Source organism: Carassius gibelio, chromosome A3 (assembly GCF_023724105.1).
Source record: "Carassius gibelio isolate Cgi1373 ecotype wild population from Czech Republic chromosome A3, carGib1.2-hapl.c, whole genome shotgun sequence".
Taxonomy (NCBI): domain Eukaryota; kingdom Metazoa; phylum Chordata; class Actinopteri; order Cypriniformes; family Cyprinidae; genus Carassius; species Carassius gibelio.
The window spans coordinates 19893792-19914814 of record NC_068373.1 but is presented as its reverse complement, the minus strand read 5'-3'; the positions used below and the strand labels follow the sequence as shown (position 1 = coordinate 19914814).

Here is a 21023-nt window from a genome sequence, read left to right as displayed (position 1 = left end):
TTTGTGAACATGATAAACTTCAAAAACATCCCAGACTTTTAACAGTAGAGTAAACCGCATCTGCTGAAGGTTCTTCCAGAAGTCCTGCTTACTAAGACTCTATAAATCCTAACTTTAAGGTTACAAATGTAAATGCTAAGCATTTGCCAAAGTTATTCCCATGAAAATGCCCAAAGTTAAAGATGAATTAGTTTCATGGAATCAGACAAAACCTTCTAATGGTATCCTCTTGCAAACAGGTCATTTCAGCTTTGTGGTCAAGTATTTATTTTGAGATTTCTTAATACTTTAGCACTGGTTTTGTTTGTGTCAGTCCTCATTGTAAATGACCATGACTGTGTAGAATTAACACAAATCCCAAATATCATTTTAATAAAAGCCTGAAGGACTCCTTCTATAATCAACTCCAGATTGGTTCATATCAAGTTTTTGTCATTTGGCAAAATTAACTTCAACAGATATACTTGCTTTTAAATGCATCTGTAAATTCAATTACACTTATCTTTTTCAGAAAGCTCTTGTCATGGGATTTAGTGTTTTGGGATAAATATAAAGCACAGAATATTTCAGATAAAGTTGTAACTAAAGTATTTTACAAGACACTTGGAACTATTTTCTCAGCCTCTTAAAATTACTGCCCACGTTTGCATTGAGTGGACATGTGAAATGCAATTAAAATTCTAGGGCATGTTGAACAAATATGGTTATAGATTTAGCTCTTTATTTTACACAAAATGTAACATATGACAGTCAAGACCAAACCCTAACTCTCGTTAGGCCTAATTTGTACACTCTTAGAAAAGCCTGCTGAACAATGTCCTTCACGTCACTCTTTAACTCACAGTTCACATTCAGTCTGTCGGTTTATATGGTTATTTTTGTTTATTTCTACAGAACATTAACAATATTTGACCTCATACAGTTTAAGCAGAGATGAAGATTAACTGCCTTAGTGCTATGTTAGCTAGAATGCTAATCTCTGACAACATGAGCCAGCTTTGTGCAATACAGCAAGCAGTTTACAGCTGATGAAAAGATAGAGATAGATAGATAGATAGATAGATAGATAGATAGATAGATAGATAGATAGATAGATAGATAGATAGATAGATAGATAGATAGATAGATAGATTACGGTAACAGGCTAACATCAAATGACACCAGGTTGCAGACATGTTTACTGAAGTTTGTGCTAAAGAGAGAAAATACTGACCTGACTGACTATAAGTGCAAATGTAACTATGAAATATTGCTTGATGTTTTGCACGACATAATATTTTGACCAGAAACAACAACGACGGCTAAGTGTGATGCATCCAGTTTACAGTATATATTGAGCATATAGATGTTATAGCTATTTCAAAAGCTTTTACAGAGCCTTATGAACGGAGACATGGGATTAAAAAAATAATAATTTATAATATTTTTTTCTTCCAAGACAGAAAAAAAAATGGTGCCGTCTATCAATATTCTGTATTATTGGTCATATAGTGCAAAAGTGGAATTGTAAATCTGAGAACACCTTTTGGTTTCTTTAGGTCATCATAGACATTATCACAAAGATGTAAACAAAAACGCTTGTTCGGACAATTCATTTAAACCACAGGTTAAGGTAGTGACATCACTGTCTGGTGGCATCATCAAATCAATCTGTGATGTCAGTGAAGTGCAAAGCATTGTGGGTAGGCAAAAAATGTATCAGGTAAATGTGGACTCAAAAAAAACATGTTTACACAATGTCGATTTCCCTCTCAATACCCACATACTTCAATGCATCAGCTTGACTGTACCTAAGAAGCAGGAAAAATCGTATTAGATCACAAAATGAAATGAAACTGCATATATGTGTGTGTATTTGTGATGTAACAGTATTAATGAAACAAACTAAACACACCTGTAGTCAAAAAAGAGCTCTTCTCCTCGCTGTATGGCTCGCTTAGCAAAGATTCCAATGCGGTGATCACCATTAACCATGACAACTGTAATAATACCAAACCAACGTGCTTAATAGCTTCAACTCAAAGTCTGTACTTTGATATTTATGTGATGAAATAAAGTACCTTTTGCATAACAATTGGGGTTGACCGAGTGGTTGGCAAATCGTATTTTATTCCCCTTTCGAGTGGCATCCACTACAAAGTCTGTAATTAAATAAAACATTATTTTTAAAAACACCAAACTGACAACTAAAAGACAACAATAATATAACAACACGAGTGATGCCAATACCATTGTTCAAGTTGAACAGAAAACTGGACATGTACTTGTCATAGATTCTGCCCCTCCTGTCTGCTTCATCCTGGGAAATAAGCTAAACACACACACACACACACACAATGCATCAATCAGTTCACTAAGAATACAACTTTCAGAAACATTACATCTAATGCTCTTCATTAGGGGTGTGTGTGATTTCCACGCACCTCTCCACAGTACTCAGAGATGAACTCATTCTTCTGGACTGGCTCTTTGATAAATGTACCCCACCCTGCAACATCAGATGGGGCCAGGAGCAGATGCTGGCAAACAGGTTAAACAACATTTATATCACCAAAGCATCTTCTGTATCTATTATTTCCCTTTGATTATCAGCATGTTGGCATACAATATTAGATAAATACTAGACAGACAGATACAGAATGATATACAGATAGATAGATTTATCTTTTACAGTGGCACATGAACTCCATACCTTCTTGAGTCCTCTCTGAATGCTGCAGTTCTTACAGGAGACCTGTTTGCTGTCCCAGTGGTCTGCGGCCCCACAGGTCATGCAGAGGTCAGGGTCACACTCCCGCACCGCCAGGTAACACGGACACTGCTTGGTGTTACACTGAGTCTTGCAGCGACAGCCAGGAAACCGATTCTGACCTAGCACGAAAACCCAGAGAAGAACTTAAAGCGACCTGTGAATATTTGAGGTTTTCTTATGAATAAAGTAAATGGATATTCAAAGTCACATAAAAGTCAAAATGGTACAATGATTTGTTAAAGTGTGTAATTTCTTCACTGCACCACTAGTTATCCTGTTTTGTTGGTGCCCCCTAGTGGTGTAAAGATATGGAAACAGGATCATTGGACAGAAATATGTAATTCCAGTATAGGCATTATATATCTACACAATAAAATATTTTGTAGTGTAAGATAAGATAAAGGGAGAGTGAAAGCATAACTTCATAGTTCATACAGTAAGAACTCTTTTCTTCAAAGCTTTTCTTCAAATTCTCATTAAACGTAACAAAAAGAAAATTTATTTTACTTATTAATTTTTAAATGTTGTTAAAAAGTGGTTGCTTTCCACCCATTTATTTTAAAACAGTGTAATACTGTATACTTGAATTTGAATGTAGTTCATGTGTTTGTATTTGTGTTGAACTCACACTCCCGATCGCACTGGCAGAACTTCTCACAAAAGTTTTGCGTCATCACACACGAGCAGGAGCTATCACACGGGTGCTCAGGGTGGTCACACGGCTGATAATTGTACACTTGATTGGATGAGTTGTCTGTAAGACAAATAGTAAGGGAAATAAAATCTATTCATTCTGAACAAAGACTTTCCAGTATGGTTCAAGCCATTTGTGATTACTACATAAATATTATTTTGTAGAACTTTTTAGAAACTGCACTTATAAAGAGCAATTATGTTAACATTTTACACTAAGGTTTGATCAACATGTATTATGAACAAACACCAATTACCTATTATCAACATATAGTGTAGATTAATAAATTAGTCCTAATGCATAAACTGTTAAAAATGAACCTTATTGTAAAGTGTTACTGCAATTTAAAAATGTAATAATTATATTTAATAGAAATCAAATATTTTAGAACTGAATTATACTGATCATAATTACTTTGACGATAAATAGGGTATTAGGCTATTTCTTTTTTCAAATTCTGACAGCATTTTAAATACTTCAAAATAATTTAAATATTACATTAAGAGCTGAAAAATTTAGATTATATTCTTGTCATTCTATACTGTTCAATATTTGTTTACAAAGTCTTAAAAAATATGTTTCTGTTCAAAGTGAATAAATGATTTCTAAAGGTACGTAATAAGCACATAAACAAACCAGGGGGACCTATTATGCAAAATTCACCTTCACATGTCGTTTGGACATAAATGTGTGTTGGCAGTGTGTGTACACAACCACCCTTATAATGATAAAAATCCACCCACTCCTTTTTTTAATCCCCATAAATAATAAGCAGTGTCTCCCAATGACCTGTTATCAGCATTGCTACTAATGTGATGTCACATTAGCCACAGGCCTCGCCCACGAAAGTTGACAGACACTTGACGTTTTAACATAGAACCGCTCTGAGCGAGTTCACAGCAAGTTGTGTATTAAGTGTTTATTTACAAAAGCTAGTTTTGCTGGAGCTTGAGCTCTTGAAGCTCCGCCCTCTTCCCTGGAGCACCAACTCATTTGCATTTAAAGGGAAAGACACGAAAATGGCGCATTTTGGCTCATACCCTAAAAGTGGCAATTTTAAGAAGATATAAAAAAATAATCTAAGGTATTTTGAGTTAAAACTTCACATACACACTCTGGGGACATCAAAGACTTATTGTACATGGGCATGATAGGTCCCCTTTAAACTGATCATTAATTTAACAACTGCAATTATTTGTCTGACTACTAATACCCAGCCAGAATAATCTCCCTAACTATAAACATAATGGATTTTCCTTCTGTTTCCATTCCCCAACCTGGACCTTATCTCAAGTCTGCTATTGAAATTGAGAGTCTTACCTTTCTTCAGCTGTATCTTTGCCCATAATCTATCAAACAAACAGAAACATAATTGAGCTCTAATGTTAGTATTTTGTTGCCGTGTAACATCCAGCTTATTAGAGCCTGAATCTAACTGCCAGATAAGGATGTGTTAACATCTTGCCTGTGCTTTCGTTTTTTCTTCTGAGGTGAGATTCCACCATCCTCCAGCGGAACGCGGTGAATCAGCACCTCTTTCACTGCAAACTCGTACACCTGAAACAAATACATACATAAGCACATGAAGCAAAGCAGTGCAACATGTTACACTCTCACACACACTGCATCACAATTCCATGAACACTTAATTGGCTTGAGTCAGAACTTTGTAACCCGACCAATATGTAACCGCTCATTATCATGTTGATCTTTGCCATATGAGCTCTCACACACACAAACACACGATCAAAACAACACTCCTCTAGAAAAAGATTTGGACCATTTCCTAAATAAAAGAAAACACATGATTTGAGGTAATCACATTTCCAGTTATACAAACCACAGTCTTTCTGGGAAAAAACCCACAGGCACATATGCACACAGTTGTAAATATGAATACACACATTTTGTTGCCTCTGCTTTTGAGTAAATACTGTAGAACTTTCTTTACATTTTAATTCACTTTAGATCTGCATTAATAATCTCCTTTACCAACCAGTTACCAAAAATACAAATAAGCAAAAGATGAGCATATACAAGTTGTTCATTGTCATTTGCGTGCGTACCTCTCTACATGTTTTGGTACCAATGAGCCGTGCAATAGAGCAGAAGTTGTTGTAATATGTGCCGTGCAGGACTCTGAACAGAGACTCCTCTCCTCCGCTCCACCGAGAAGGCGAATCAGACGCCTCCGCTCCTTCATCCCCTGATCTCATTTTGGCGGGACTGGGACACCGAGAGTTACCCTCTGACACACAAACATGAACACAGCTAAATGTGCTAAAATCCTAAAAGTTTAGGATCAGTTTTTTAAGAAATTAATACTTTTATTCAGCAAGGATGCATTTAGTAAAGACATTATCGTGTTCAGCTGATGACCATGTGGTGCACATGTAATGGTACTGATACAATGTGTTTGAGTTTGCAATGAGGTCAGAAGGCATTCAGAGTTATTGTTGGTACATGCTATGTGGTTACAAGCAGTGTTGGGGAAAGTTACATTTAAAAGTAATGCATTACAGACTGAAGAGAAAGTAAATTCAAATCTGTACAACAGAACACAAAAGAAGAAAGTTCAAAAATAAAACTTCAGCAATAAGAAAAGAAGCCCAAATCTTTATCTAGAGTAATTTATGCTTATTAGTATGGTTGAATTGGATCAGTGAAGGTCAGCAGCAAAGACATTGGTTAATAAAATGGGATTAAATACATAAAGGATATTTGTGTTATTTAACATTTAATTATTGCAGGTGTGCGTCACATTCTTAATTGCATTTTGCTGCTTTTATTCTTTTTGAGGAATACTGATTCTGTTTTGTTTTTTTAATTAATTAATTCTTGTTCACATTTATTCTAAAACTACAGTGATATCTTACTCCTGATTTCTATTATGGGGACAGAAGAGCTGTCAAATAAATAAATGGGAAAAAAGTAACTGTATTGTTTTCCCTGTTTTATCATCCGACAGGTGGAAATAATTATTATTATCTTAGCAAGCACCACTAAAAATGTTCCCGTGTTTCTACAAACATCTTCAGTGAATTCAGACAAACAACTCACCATGGGACAAGAGTTATTTTTTGCAAGGGAACGTTTGGCTGTGTGTGTCATCGGTGATATTTTGGTCTGGACAAACTGTTAACTCTTTATTTGCTGCACATTAAGGTGTGGTGTACCTGAAGAGCTGGTGGTCTCATGGTCACTGTCTCCTTCTTTCCCCTCTTCGCCGGAGCCTGAGGGGGTGGGGCCACATGAACTTGAGGGGCGGGGCTGTCGCCGTCGACGACGAGGCCTTTGAGACCTCTGCATGTTTTGATCAGCAAACTCTTTTGCCCCTTTCTGTGAACAAAGAATGAATCAAGAGAAATATAAATACTCAATTCTAAATTAATGTAATTATACACTTGCACTAAAGTAGAAATAGTAACACTTTAGTATAGGGACCAATTCTCACTATTAACTAGTTGCTTATTAGCATGCCTGTTATTAACATATTGGCTGTTTATTAATACTTATAAAACTTTTATTCTACATCCCTAATCATACCCAATACCTAAACTTAACAACTACCATACTAACTATTAATAAGCAGCAAATTAGGAGTTTATCGAGGAAAAAAATCATTGTTAATGGTTTGTTAATAGCAAGTATTGGACGTTAAAATAAAGTGCGACCATAGAAACATTTATGAAGTTGTTATGTACTTAAATAGCTGTACCTGCAGCAGAAAGCAGTCCAGTCCACAGGGCTCCGTCTCCATTCGGATCTCTTTATTCTTCCTCTTATATACATTAGGAGATGCATGGAAAGCTGAGCACAAACAACATTTACTTTTTATTTACATCCATTCTGGATGATTCAATAACAAGTGATCCCTGTTCAGAGCTAAACATAGCATAATTATAAATACACTAAATATAACATTATACACAGCTGACCACCTGCCAGTAGATAATTTCAGACTAACTTTAGTGCCATGTTTAAAACAGGGCTTGATCTACTGATGAAGATTGTACAATATGATATCATTACTGAAAAGTATTGCAGAATTCAGGAGCATGCACTGAATGAAAGATAGCAGAATCACTCTCTTCATTTACATAAACACAAAAAGGCAGAAGACTAGAGAAGGACATTATAATATCTTACGGTGCAAGAAGCAGTCGTATTTAAAGCAGCGGCGACAGAAAAGTGTGTGAAATGAGTGTAGACTTTGCTCTCTCTGAACAGATTTGGCAAAGGGGCCGTCCATGTTGGGCGTGCAGAGAGGAGGTAACTTCACAGGGCTGGGTGGCTCCAGGAGATCCTTATACCTGCAAGAGAAAAAGAAAAATACAGCTACACTATTATTTGTAATAGCAAAACAAACTGAATTGAAGCTACAGTAAAAAGTTTGGGGCTGAAACAAGTCTCTTATGCTCACCAAGGCTGCATTTATTTAGTCAAAAATACAGTAAAGACTGTAATATTGTGAAATATTATTACAATTTCAAATAACTGTTTTCTAATTTAATATAACTGTAAAATGTAATTTATTTCTGTAATGACAACATTGAATTTTCAGCAGTCTTCAGTGTCAGATGTTCCTTCAGAAATCATTCTACTATGCTGATTTGCTTCTCAAGAAACATTTCTCATTATTATCAATGTTTAAAAAAAAACTATTTAACTTCTTGAGGAAAGAAACCGAAAGAAACAGGATTTATTTAGCATAGAAATCTTTTTTAACATTCTCTGTTTACTATCACTCTTGATCAATTTAATGAGTCCTTGCTGGATAAAATGATTAATATCTTTCAAAAAAATCTGACCCCAAATGGTTACATTTTGTCATTATTTATTCATCCTCATGGTGTTCCAAACCCATATTAACAGCTTTTAAGTATTATTTCTGCACAATTTTTGGTCGAAGGGTTAGGGAAAAGAAAAGTTACTAAGTTTGGTCTTAGTAAAATGATGACATAATGTTCTGTTTTGGATGAACCTACTCTTAAAAGTGCTGAATTTGTTTTACACACATAACAGGCCATTAAATATGAATCTCAAAGATTTCCCCCAGCCAGCGGAAAGAAATAAAATGAGCACAGCTGGTGGAATGAACAATAATGACATAAAACCGTAAACAGTTGGATGGTAACGCAGACTGTGACGGGTTTTTGTTTCCACTGCTGCTGCGGGGGCTGCACAGCCAGCTGACAGAAGAGCCCGAGGAGCTTCCCATGATCCTTCATTTACCACAGTTTTAAGGTGGCATGACATTTTCTATCCTAGTCATGTGAAGAATGTGCATGCATGCTAGGTTTGCCATTATGGTGAATAAAAGCTTTCGTTTGGGATTGCATCATGTAAAGTGTGCAACTCTGAAATTGATGCAACTGGACTGAACTGGAAATGACTAAAGCAAGCTAATCTGTTTGTCCAAACAATGGAAGACAGGGGAGTGTTCAGAAAAACTGTTTGAAAATAGCTGTTTTTAAAATACACACTTCAAATTTATATATACTTAAGTTTCGCTTTTAAGAATACCAGATATTGACAGATGGTGTTGGATCAGCCTAGACACAATCTAAATGGTGTGCATTTGGGAGAATCTAGTTTGAATCTGGACAATGTCAGTTGATCCTGTTCATTGCAAAAAATTAAGGTTAAAGTTCATCCTACTTGTCCTTCAGCTCCTCCATGGTGCCTTTGTACGGAAACATGGATGCGATAGCTGTGAAAATCTTGTCGTGAGGAATCTTCTTATTGGTGGAGAGCTCTCTTCCTAGCGAGGGAAAAGCAAGACTAAAATCAGAATTTTCCTGAATTTGACTTTTAAAACAAAAGTAGAATAGTGCATGGGCTTGTGTACTGTATATGTGCATGTGTAGGGGTCAGCGTGTACCATAACTCTATACGGTCCTAAAACTAACTGAATGAACAAGCAGGTTCTGGGAATAGAGGTGACACTCAGAGCAAACAACTGCACATAGACACAGAGGCTGATCTGATGGGTAACACATGAGAGCTCTGGTCTATTTGTTGTTCAACAACCAGTGACACCATCAAGTTCCTATTAAAAGCCCTAATTCTATGACGCAACATATGGTAATAAACTTTTTATTTAATTAAATATTTAATATATCAATTTAATACAAAAATAAATACATATTAAATAAAATTTAATACATTTTTGGTCAGTAAACATTTCTTTTTTGTTAAGTTAATAAAATTGAATAATCTACTTAATGATTTTTGAATGTATAATATATTTTTACATTTAATTTTATTGCGATAATTATTCCAATATTTTGCTTCTGTTCAAACCAACTCACCTTCAGCAGTGCTCCTCCTCTTCCTCTTGAAGAAGCCCACTTTTGACTCTTCTGGTCCTTCAGCTGTAGTTTTCTGCATCCCTTTCTTCTCCTCCTCCTCCTCCCCCTCCTCCTCCTCTTTCTCTGTTCTCTCTGAGGGCTCTTCCTCCTCCTCTTCCTCTGGGTCTGAGTATTGGCTCAGTGCCTCCACCAGCTCTTTAAAGATCTCATCATTTATGAAGCCTCCTTCTGTTATCAGGGTACAAGATACTTACATACACCACACTGCCTGTCTATCATTCACATGCATGTGAACTGCTGATTAGCATGTATTCTATGGTTTAAAAGTTTGGGGTCAGTATTTATTTTTATTTTTTTTAAGAAATGTATACTTTCAACCAGCAAGGATGCATTAAAGTGACCAAAAATGACATTAAAGACATGTTTCAAATAAATGCTGTTCTTCTGAACCTGCTACAGAATCTTAGAAAAAAAATCAAAAATCCTCAGAAATATTACTGTTTTTATGATTTATAATAAGAATAAATGTTTCTTGAGCAGCAAATCAGCATATTAGGCTTAGACTTCTGAAGGATCATGGGACACTGAATACTGGAGTAATGATGCTGAAAATTCAGCTTTGAATTAAAATATATTCAAACAAAAAACAGTTACTTCACAATATTATTATTTTATTGTATTGTTCATTAAAAATCCATGCTTTAACATAAGAAACTTACAAAATGATTTAGAAATTTGAAAGGGCTTTCCAGAAGAGCTTCAGCTCAGGTCTAGCGACACCTCTGGTCGTGTGTATAAATACATATTGTGATGCTCACCTCTGTCTCCATGCACCCCGTCATAATTGTCAATCAGCTCTTCCAGGAAAGCTTCATCCTGTTCCAACACCTCATCTCCCATGTAAGGGATATTATGCAGAAATGTCTCATCTTCCACCTCAGAAGAAAAAGGAGGAAAGACATTTATTTGCTATTTTATTGATTAATATAAAGACGTGTTCCATATATATTCAAGGATCAGTGAGGTTCTTCTAATGAGAGATAAATGCACACTGATATTGTAAATGTGTGTTGTGGGTGGGAGTTCTTGTGTATGCCTATATTTGTGCCTGGAATTGAGTGTAGGCGTTTAAAGATGCACATCCTCCTCTACCTGAGAGATGATTTTAAAAAACACCGCTTACAGCTGTCAGAACATGTGAATGCGTTGCTGCAGGGTGACCTACTTTTTAAAATGACCAGTGACATAAAATGATTCTTTTCTTCTATTTTCATCTCTCTCTCTTTCTCCTTATTTTTCTGCAGACCCAGGCTTCTAATGATAATTATGATTGAGTGAATTGTGTGTGTTATTGTGTGTGTGTGCACTTATTTTTCCACATCCAGTACCATGAAGTTCTGCTGCAAAGGGGACCAGGAGTACATGAATGGTATCCCAGCAACAGTTGTCAAGGGACGCATGGCAACTGCCTGGTTCGGAAAAGATGGAAAGCCAGACTCTACCATGCACAACTGCGATTGGACAAGAAAGGGAAGAAAAGGAAAACAGAGGACAAGTCAAAGTGTCACTAAGAACAATTAGAGGACCGTTAAATTGCTTTAGTCTTGCATATATTAAATAGCCAATGTAATTTAAATATATTAATTTTACATTAGTTGTATTTTAATACATGTACTCATACAGTAGATTACTAATATAAATCTAAATAAAAATAATAATTTTCATGTATCATTAAATAAAAACTGTGAACTGGCTCAAATGATTTGTTACAAAGATTTGAAAATCAGTCACCAAAACTTCTCTAATTAACAGAAATGTGGGCGGGAATAATTACTTATTTTGTAATTTCTTCTGTTAATCACTCAAACCTTGTATGGCTTCAAAAGAAACATAATGCACTAATTGAACAGACCATTTTATGATATTTTTGTGCTTTTGTTTCCTTTTTGAAGTTCAAACGCTTCAGTCCCACAAAAAAATAAAAAAAATGAATAGCATTTAATATGTCTCCTCTCCTTTGTTTCACAAAGAAAAAAGTAATACTGGAGCAACATGAGGGTGAGAAATAATGAAAGAATTTAACGCCACACCAAATCAGTGACAAAAACATCATTAGATCAAGAAGAACTGAAATGGGACCAAATGTGTGCAAGGGGAAATTACACTTGTGACCAAAATCATAAGCCACTAATCAAAATATTTGGTTTGGATTTATCTAAGGAACATCAAGTGTGGTATTGTTTTCCAGTGCTGTTGTATGAAGGATCCAGCTGTGCAGGTATGTTGAGCAGTCTCTGTATTCCACAGAGAGCTAAGCTCTGCGGTGTCCGCTGGCTGCTGTTATTGTGGATATCACAGGATTTTAGATACTGAGATCTGGCTTGGCAAACATACAAATACATTCTTGGCAACAGAGCAATTTAGTGAGGAGGGGGGAAAAACACTTTGCTGCGTTTTACTGGCCTGCTGATAATATTTGCCCTGACTAATTAATTAGAAGTTAACTATACCACAGTCTGTCCGTTAATAACATAATTAGATTGATTTAAACGCTTGTCTGGTAGGATATGATAAAGTAGGTTCTGCAGGAAATGGAAGGCGAACTGTGGCACCTGATCATTAGTCATTACTGGCATTTTGTTAGAATAAATTATGTTTGGAAAATGGCAAGGCAAAGCTGACTATGTATTGACTCGGCTCATAAATCATCTGGGGGACAGTCTTGTGCTGAATTAGCAGGGGCAATTCACAGTAAAGCTATCTAGAAGCAAGATGATTGACACTGGGTAGTGGTAGTCAAGGCCCCCAGCTGTGTCATTCTTGCCTTTTTACTGGGCAGAGAGCCACTGGTTGTGCACAGGGGAATGGACTGGATTCGGAGCTTGGACCATTCCTCATTCAGCAGCTCAGTTCTTCCTTCAATCTTGCGGCGATTAGACTGGAACAGAGCCTGTGAAAACACAGTTTCATAGTTAAAAAGGTTGAATTATATTAATTGAAAGCTAAGATACATGCCATTAGAAATGGCACAGAAAACAAATAAAGGAAAAGAAGGCAATGATGACAAAATTCTAAACGAAATACACTACCAGTCAGATGTTTAGGGTTGGTAAGGTAAAATTTTAATTAATCCAAAGCGACTTACAGTGCATTCATGCTATCAATTTTTACCTATCATGCGCTCCGGGGAAATTGAACCCCCAACCTTGATAAAACAATGCTCTACCACTTGAGCTACAGGAACACTAGGGTAGGGTTGTTGTTTTTTTTTGTTTTTTGTTTTTTAAGAAGTCAGCTGCATTTTTTAAATGGAAAATACAGTAAAATAGCATTGTGAAATAGTATTAGTGTTTTTTATTTTAAAACATTTAAAAAAATATTTTTGTGATACAAAGCGGAATCCTTCAGAAATCATTCTAATATGATGATTTGCTGCTCAAGAGATATTTCTTATTATTTTGAGATATATTTTGGAAGCTGATTTTTTTGGGATTCTTTGATGAACAGAAAGTAAACAAAAACAGCATTCATCTGAAACTGAAATATTTTGTAACATTATTTATGTATTTACAGCCACATTTGAATAATGCATTCTTGATAAATAAAAAAATCTTACCAACCCCAAACTTTAATGGCAGTGTATATATATATATATATATATATATATATATATATATACATAAATATTAAAGTAAAGGAAAGAAGAGTAAAACAGTAGTGTAAAAGACCTTCTACCTTGACCTCCTCAGCTTTGCGGAAGCGTTTCAACTGTCTTAACCTCATGTACTCAGACTTGACTCTCTTCTTCCATTCGAGCAGACTGTGGGGGGGCTTGGCAGTGCAGGACCGGGGACCTGACACCTCCTCCATCATCAGCCTCACCTGGCTACAATGCAAGGGAGACAAATGCACATCCAGCTGAGCTGAGCTCACATTCAGACAACACTGGAACAAACAGTAAGTTTAAGGATTTTTTTTAATTTTTTTATTTATATTTATTTATTTATTTATAAAATATTTGTGTGTGTGCATGATGTTTTAATTATTATATCTAATATAATACATTACACATAGTAATTACTATATATAAATATAGTATGGAGCATAAAATCATCTGTATTGATTCTCGTAAATCCATAAATTCATCTTTATGGGGAACATATTCTCTGGGATTTGATAAACAGCACCTTGCATAAGGGTTCCCAACAGATGTGACTCATTCTCGGGAAACATTATCTGTGATGTGATAACCAGCACCTTCCATAAGGTTTCCCATCAGATGTGACTCATTCTCTTTCACATACACACAAGGGACCTATAAATTGCATGACTCGAACTTTATCATTCAATAGTGACTCTATATAGGACTCACTCACTGCCCCCTGCAGTTCACAAAACACAACTATCATTCCGCATCACACACACACACATTTAAAGGGCTTTAATTCAGATTAGTGCTTCAGATGAACGAAACACGCCAGAAACCACTTAATGGAAAAGAAAACGACAAGAGGGAACGCGCTAGATGCCAAAGAGCAAAACTGGCCATGCAAACCGCATCCAAGTGACACTGTGTGCTCGGAAAAACAAGCGCTCCTGACCAGCACACATTAGAAGTGGGCGTGTCTCTCTCGCGAGCCCATGTCACCACGGTGCGGATAAGTGCGTAGTACACTTTTCACCATTTCTTAACCCTTCAGTGTTGTTTTCTCGAACTTTCGAGGAACTAAAATGAAATATAAAATGATGCTTGAGGACGAATAGCGTGAGGCTACACGGGCCACGAACGAAAGCGTTCATAATGAAGGACGCGAAGCTTCAAAAACGCCACGCGTTGAAAATACTTGCACGAGATACTATGAAGCAAACGATACACGCCGAGACGATTTAAACGTGTTGTGTGCAACATGCTCCGTCTCTTTTGCACATGCTGGATAACGATACGGAGACAGAGATCGCCGTCGCAGTTTGAAATACCTTAAGAGTCCCTGCTCCTTCCTTTAAATCCTCGCGAATCAGCCTCGGCTCCAAGTGCGCAGCAAAGAAGTCCGCGTGCCCAAAAACGTCCTGTAGTGAAAAACGGTGTTCTGGCTACCGACCCACTGCAGATGTCGGTGCCAGAATGCTTTTGTTGACGAGCGGAGGGGATGTGAGGACTCCTCGGTCGTCCGTAAGCATGTTAAGTTAAGAGCTGCGCACTTGGTTGGCACGGTCAGAGCACAGGGTGACGTCTTTATTATGAACATACTCCAGCTCTCTCTGCTGGACCACAGGCTACGAGTGCGCCCAGGAGGAGAATAATAATGCAACTCATTTTCTGAATAATTAATAGCCTGAATGCAAACATGTACGTGAACTTTGACATTTAGTAAGCTTCGTTGAAAATTTGATTAATCGATTAATAGCAATTATTATTATTATTATTATTATTATTATTATTATTATTATTATTATTATTATTATTATTATTATTGAATAGTTCCATAGTAGCGTGCTTTATATTGTGCATGACCTCAGACATTTTTTAAGCTTCGCATAAAATTTAAGTAATCGATTAATAACGTTATCCGTCTATTATTTTTCTTATTATTGAATAGTTCCATAGTAGCATGCTCTATATTGTGCATGACCTCAGATGTTTAGTAAGCTTCGTAAAATTTGAGTAATAGATTAATAACGTTATCCGTCTATTCTTCTTCTTATTATTGAATAGTTCCGTGCTTTATAATTTACATTATAAATATATATATATATATATATATATATATATATATATATATATATATATATATATATATATATATATACATATAAGTACTGATGACAGAAACAGCTTACAAATAAACCATTTGTAGTTTTAATTACTTTATAGCAAGAATCCTAATCCAAATATATTGACGTATTATGTACACGTGGATGTTAATGTATGCAGAAACCGAAGTCTCCGTGCAAAGGGGCCTGGCTTGAGTATCCAATGCTTGTTGTTTTTGCACGGCTCCCTTGAGATCCGCAGCGCTTAGCATGTGCTGTTTTCCTCCGGAGAGCGAGCGAGGGCGGCGTGGGGTCCGCCCGCCGCGCGACGCGGAAGCCACTGCCCTTCTATGTACGTCACACGTGACCCAACGAGAACGCGCTTGAATGGACGCGCTCGAGAGATGGTAACGCAGTTTGAAAAGCACAAGCAGTCAAATGTTTTATACATTTACCTCTCCCTGGCCCCAATTATATCAGTAATAGGCTGCTACTATTAGCTCCAATGACTGCTATTGCGATTACTATTAAAATATATATATAGGCATAGTATAATAATGGTGCAACTACAAATGCAACAATAATAATAATGTTATATTATGTTATATAATTTAAGGATACATCTCACATAGAACGCTTTCGACAGATGTTTTGATATTTATGAATCCACTAGATGGCGACATGTAACCATTTACACCTCAGTCCTATTTTTTTTTTACAGTTTTTTTTCAACTGCTTTCACACATTTTCCAAAGTTTTCCTCTTTTTTTTCAAAGCTTAACACACAAATTCAAGAATTGCACACACACAATGCTAAATGCCTCACATCTCTTTCAAAATGAAACACCACAGTCAAAATATCACAAACATATTTCAAAAGCAAACATTTGTCTTATGTTGTAAACACCTTTACCATAATGTTATATTTTTGATTATGTCATATACACACTGTTATTCAAAACCTAAAGTTCTTCTTTTAAAAGCTCACATGTACATGACTGAATGTTATTGGGAGAGAGGTGTTGAATATATAAAGTAAAAACAAAAGCTAAATTGAAACCAAGCTTTATTTTTTTTTGCTCTTTGTGGTTGTAAATGTAGTATTAGTGGACACAGTTTTAAAAGAAAAAAAAATACATCAAAAATATGTAGTGTTGTAGCATGTAGTGTAAAACCAAACATAATGTGTGTGCTTGCATGTGGAGATGGTTGGGTGTATCTAGGCTCCATCTCTCCTCCGGGCTAGGTCCGGCCAACATACGTCATCCACGTCACATGCTATATTCTCTCTTGATACCTTACCAAACTGTGACCAATGCAATGCACTGTAGTAAATGAATGTAAGGGTACTACAGTAAAATATATTAATTATAGTATAGGCCTATTTTTTGTTATGGTAAAAAAAAAGCCATTATGTGTACATTAGAACATGTATTACATTACATTAGATTGTTACATACCGGTTCTCATTTCTAAAGGTTCGAATTATACCCGCCACAGTAAATCTACTCAAATGAGAGTCCAGGCTCTCTCATTGTTAAACCATGGTTTATCACATGATCGAGTACTGTAGCCCTAATCTCATTCGAGACCACTCTTCTTGTTCCTTGTTCTCCTCCATTTCTGACTCGTCCTCTTCCTCCCCTTGCTCCCCTTCCAACTACTCTTAGTTGAACTCGTCCTCTGGCTCTCCCTCCAACTCCTCTTACTCTGTCTCCATTGTTTGCATCCATTGTCCAAAACGTATTACTTGACCTTTGGCCTATTTATAGGCCACTAGTAAAGTTATGATCGGTTGTTGTTAAGTAAAGCAACAAGTGTTTGCACATGTGAGGAGTTAGTGTGAGGCACTGATGAATTAGTGTGCCATTTTGATTGGTTGTGTTTCTAAAAGAAAATCAAGAAACTTCCTGTCAGATTTTTGTGTGTTGCATAGAAAATTGTGTGTTGTTTTTTTCAAAAAGAGTTTAACGAAATTGAAAACTGAGTAAAAGGCCAAAAATTTGTGTATGGTTTTGCAGATTTAGTGTGTGGTTCTGGTGTTTGAGTGTCAGGTTTTAGAAATCGTGTGACAAGTAATAATTTTGTGTGTAAGCAGTTGAAAAAAACTGTAAGAGACGGTTTACCCAAAAGTAAAATGTCTAACTCAAGTTGCTCCAAAATGTTTTGGATTTCTTTCTTTCGTGAAGCACATAAAATGAGATATTAGGCAGAAGGACAGTCTCAATCGCTGTTAGTTTTAGATCTTTTTTTGGCATGATAACCATCCCAAAGTATTCATTGACACTGTAGGTTCTTAAAGAAAAAAAAATTCAGTCGAGTTGCATAAACATGGAAATTATATTTGGTTTGGTTTCATAGAGTAATATCTTAAGGATTATTATTATTTTTTAATTAAACATAAAAATACCTAGTGTATATGTAGACAAGGTCTGAAACTGAAAACTGGCTCATTATTTACTCACTCTCATGTCACTCCAAATCTATATAATTTTATTTTATTCCGTGGAACATAAAAGAAGATGTTATGTAAAACTTTGGTTACAACATTCTTCATAATAACTTCTTTAGTATTTGCAGAAAAAAAGAAAGAAACACCGATTTGGAATGAGATGAGGGTGAGTAAATGATGACACAATTTTAATGTTTGGGTGGACTATCCCTGTAACCGACAAGGAAAATGTTCTGACATGTGTAAACTATTATAATTTTATTTTTTGTTGGATACTGTTTTGTTTACTGTATCTGAATTTCACCAGATTTTCTGTCTTCTGTGTTTTCATACTGACATTGTGTGTGTTAGTTTGAGATTATGCAGGCTTGGTTAAAGACTGGCTCAGTGCAGGTGTTTCAGCTTCTTCTGTCTATAGAGTTGAGGGGGTATTGCTCAGCACTCCAGTATGTGATAGATGGAGTGGTAACACAATTTTTCCTCACACCCTTATCCCAGTAATGGGCCCATCCTAACAGGGTTTTCTTAGGCCAGTCCAGTGTTTATCTTGGACCACACAATAGAAGGAAACACAGGCAGAAAGATAGACATAAGAGGGAGGTCTTATCTGTGGAAAGTTTTTAATTATGTGCAGTGTAAACCCTGGATGTTAGTTTTGGCATGTCAAATCAAAATTAGTATCAGGTGGTCTGTGGGTTACTGAGGGATTGTCATTTTGCTCTGAGGTTACAATCTTAAAATTAAAGATTCCAAAAGGGTTTTTTTTTTTTCGCAGTTATGCCATATAAGTATCATACGGCATCACCAACCCCCCAAAAAGACTTTCAGCAAAAAGTTATCTTTCTTAAAACAACACTTTCTAATTGTTTCTACTATGAATAACCATTTGTACAATGGAAAGAATATAGTAAAAAAATAATAATAAAATAATAAAAACCAAATAAAGGTCAAATTAATTTAAGACCAAATTATTATAAACAGAAAGACTCACATGGATGTAAGATTCAGTTGTCAAATTGCTGGCTCCAGTTAATTCATTATTTGTCTAAGGGATTCAGACTTAACTCCTGAGACTGTGATTCTTTTTGAACGATTCATTAAAAGAACTGACTTAAAAGAGTAGACCACATTGCATTCATTCATCGACAATCTGAGCACATTTTCTATTCACAAACATGAGCAGCATGTGTCTTCCTATGGCATTTTTTTATGTGATCATAATTATAATCAGCCTTTCTGTTGTTTATCATTGTAAAATACTGTAAACATATATAATTGTACTTATTGTGCCATTTGGAACTCCAGTTCTGCGAAATTGAGGTGTACCAAACTGCTAAATAAACCCTGTGTTTTCCCTCTAACTTAATCTGTTTTACAAACAGAGCAAACCAATTAAGGGTGGAAAACAAGCCTCTCCTTAATAATGTGAATCAAATGTGGAAGTAATTTGGGCCCTCAGAACTTCACCAGGCACCAGACCAAGCCCAGCTGAGTGGGAGAGGGGGAATCGCCAGATGACGTCTACTTACACATCTGTGGCTGTGAGAGAGTGTGTGTGTCTGTGTGTGTGTGTGTGTGTGTGTGTGTGTGTGTGTGTGTGTGTGTGTGTGTGTGTGTGTGTGTGTTTGTGTATGTGTGTGCTCTTGTTTTTGTGACATATCAGGACACAACTGTGTATAAAGACATGGGTATGGCACAGGTATTATAAGGAGAGGGTGAATTATGAGGACATAACCCATGTCCCCATTTTTCAAAACGCTTATAAATCATACAGAATGATTTTTTTTTTGAGAAAGTCAAAATGCACAAAGTTTCCTTTGAGGGTTAGGGTTAGGTGTAGGGTTGGTGTAAGGGCATAGAAAATACAGTTTGTACAGTATAAAAACCATTACGCCTATGGGATGTACAAACTTATCACAAAAACAAACGTGTGTTTGTGTGTGTGTTCAGAAACTCTAAGGGAATGAAACTTTCTGCTCTTGCATCACTCCTGAGCTGAACTGAGTGCACACCAGTGGTGGTCATAATGTACATGCGTCAATGGCAGTGGTGTAGCTCTGTGTACGTCAATAGTGAAGGGAGACACTCCTCTGAGCCAATGCTCAGGGGGTGGATTTGTCATCAGTCGTTATCTCTCCCTTCCTCTCTGCAGCACAGTTCACTTTTCAAAGCACCTTGGGTAAGACCCCCTGTATGGCCAGATGAGGTTAACAGAATCCCTGCCAGAAACATGAAAAGAAACGGTCTGTTTGGAATGAGCCTGCATACTCGACTCTATGATAATAAACACTGTGAGACCTACCACAGAAGTCAGTTCTGGTGTAATATTTTAAAGAAATGTCTTATTTACAATGTAATTATTCTACATTACACATGTATATTAATTTGGTTGTCGTTGCAGAAGAACATGCAAGTTTGGGATTTTGAATGCACCCTATATTGGGATTTTACATAATTGATAATAAATATTTTACAATGGAATTAATAAGTGAAATATATGTAAACAACAATGTAGAAAGCATCCTCAATAGCAGAACTGTTTCCTCAGTGTATGCCATTTGGTCTTCTACCAAAACATCATACATCACATCATATATACACACATGATAAACAAATGAGCCAAACTAAAAGCACAATTTGGTTCATGCTCTGTTGATTTAAAGAAAGAGAAAAGTTTACAGTCCATTCAGACATTTCCTACTCACATTGATTGAGTGTTAGATAAAAAAACATACAACAAAAGTGCTGTTAAACAAAAGTGTGCAGTGACAAACACAGATTTTCTATGTGCTCATACTTCACTATAGTATATATGTATCAGTTGACATGTTTGTCAGAGCCAGAAATGTTTGGCAGACATAAAAGGTGTTATTATTAATGATTTGAATAATCTGAAATTATTAAAACACAAAGCAATACTTAAAAAAATCCTTAGAAGCAAATACAATAGATTTAATACAACAATACGACAGACAAATAGACAGACAGACATACAGACATACAGACATACAGACAGATAGATAGATAGATAGATAGATAGATAGATAGATAGATAGATAG

At 36.1% G+C, this 21023-nt stretch overlaps 1 protein-coding gene across 1 annotated transcript; it reads right to left on the bottom strand.

The window, feature by feature from the left end:
* Positions 1-699: 699 nt before the first annotated feature.
* On the bottom strand, positions 700-15033 carry LOC127951387 (histone-lysine N-methyltransferase EZH1-like). The gene is made up of 20 exons (XM_052549265.1): positions 14738-15033; positions 13496-13646; positions 12585-12710; positions 11149-11271; positions 10579-10696; positions 9761-9988; positions 9108-9210; positions 7596-7759; positions 7165-7256; positions 6623-6785; positions 5513-5694; positions 4912-5003; positions 4767-4795; positions 3381-3506; positions 2693-2871; positions 2424-2519; positions 2230-2311; positions 2061-2141; positions 1895-1979; positions 700-1790 (listed from the first exon to the last, which is right to left on the bottom strand). Exons 2-20 carry the CDS (start codon positions 13631-13633, stop codon positions 1730-1732), a joined length of 2268 nt encoding a protein of 755 aa, XP_052405225.1. The 5' UTR covers positions 13634-13646; positions 14738-15033; the 3' UTR covers positions 700-1729.
* Between the last annotated feature and the right edge of the window lie 5990 nt (positions 15034-21023).

Excerpts from the sequence above, each read along its gene's own strand:
- LOC127951387 (XM_052549265.1), bottom strand. The coding sequence starts at position 13,633 with ATGATGGAGGAGGTGTCAGGTCCCCGGTCCTGCACTGCCAAGCCCCCC. Across the intron at positions 12,711-13,495 it reads GCAAAGCTGAGGAGGTCAAG|GCTCTGTTCCAGTCTAATCG; the intron begins GTAGAAGGTCTT and ends GTGTTTTCACAG. Across the intron at positions 9,989-10,578 it reads CGGGGTGCATGGAGACAGAG|AAGGAGGCTTCATAAATGAT; the intron begins GTGAGCATCACA and ends CCCTGATAACAG.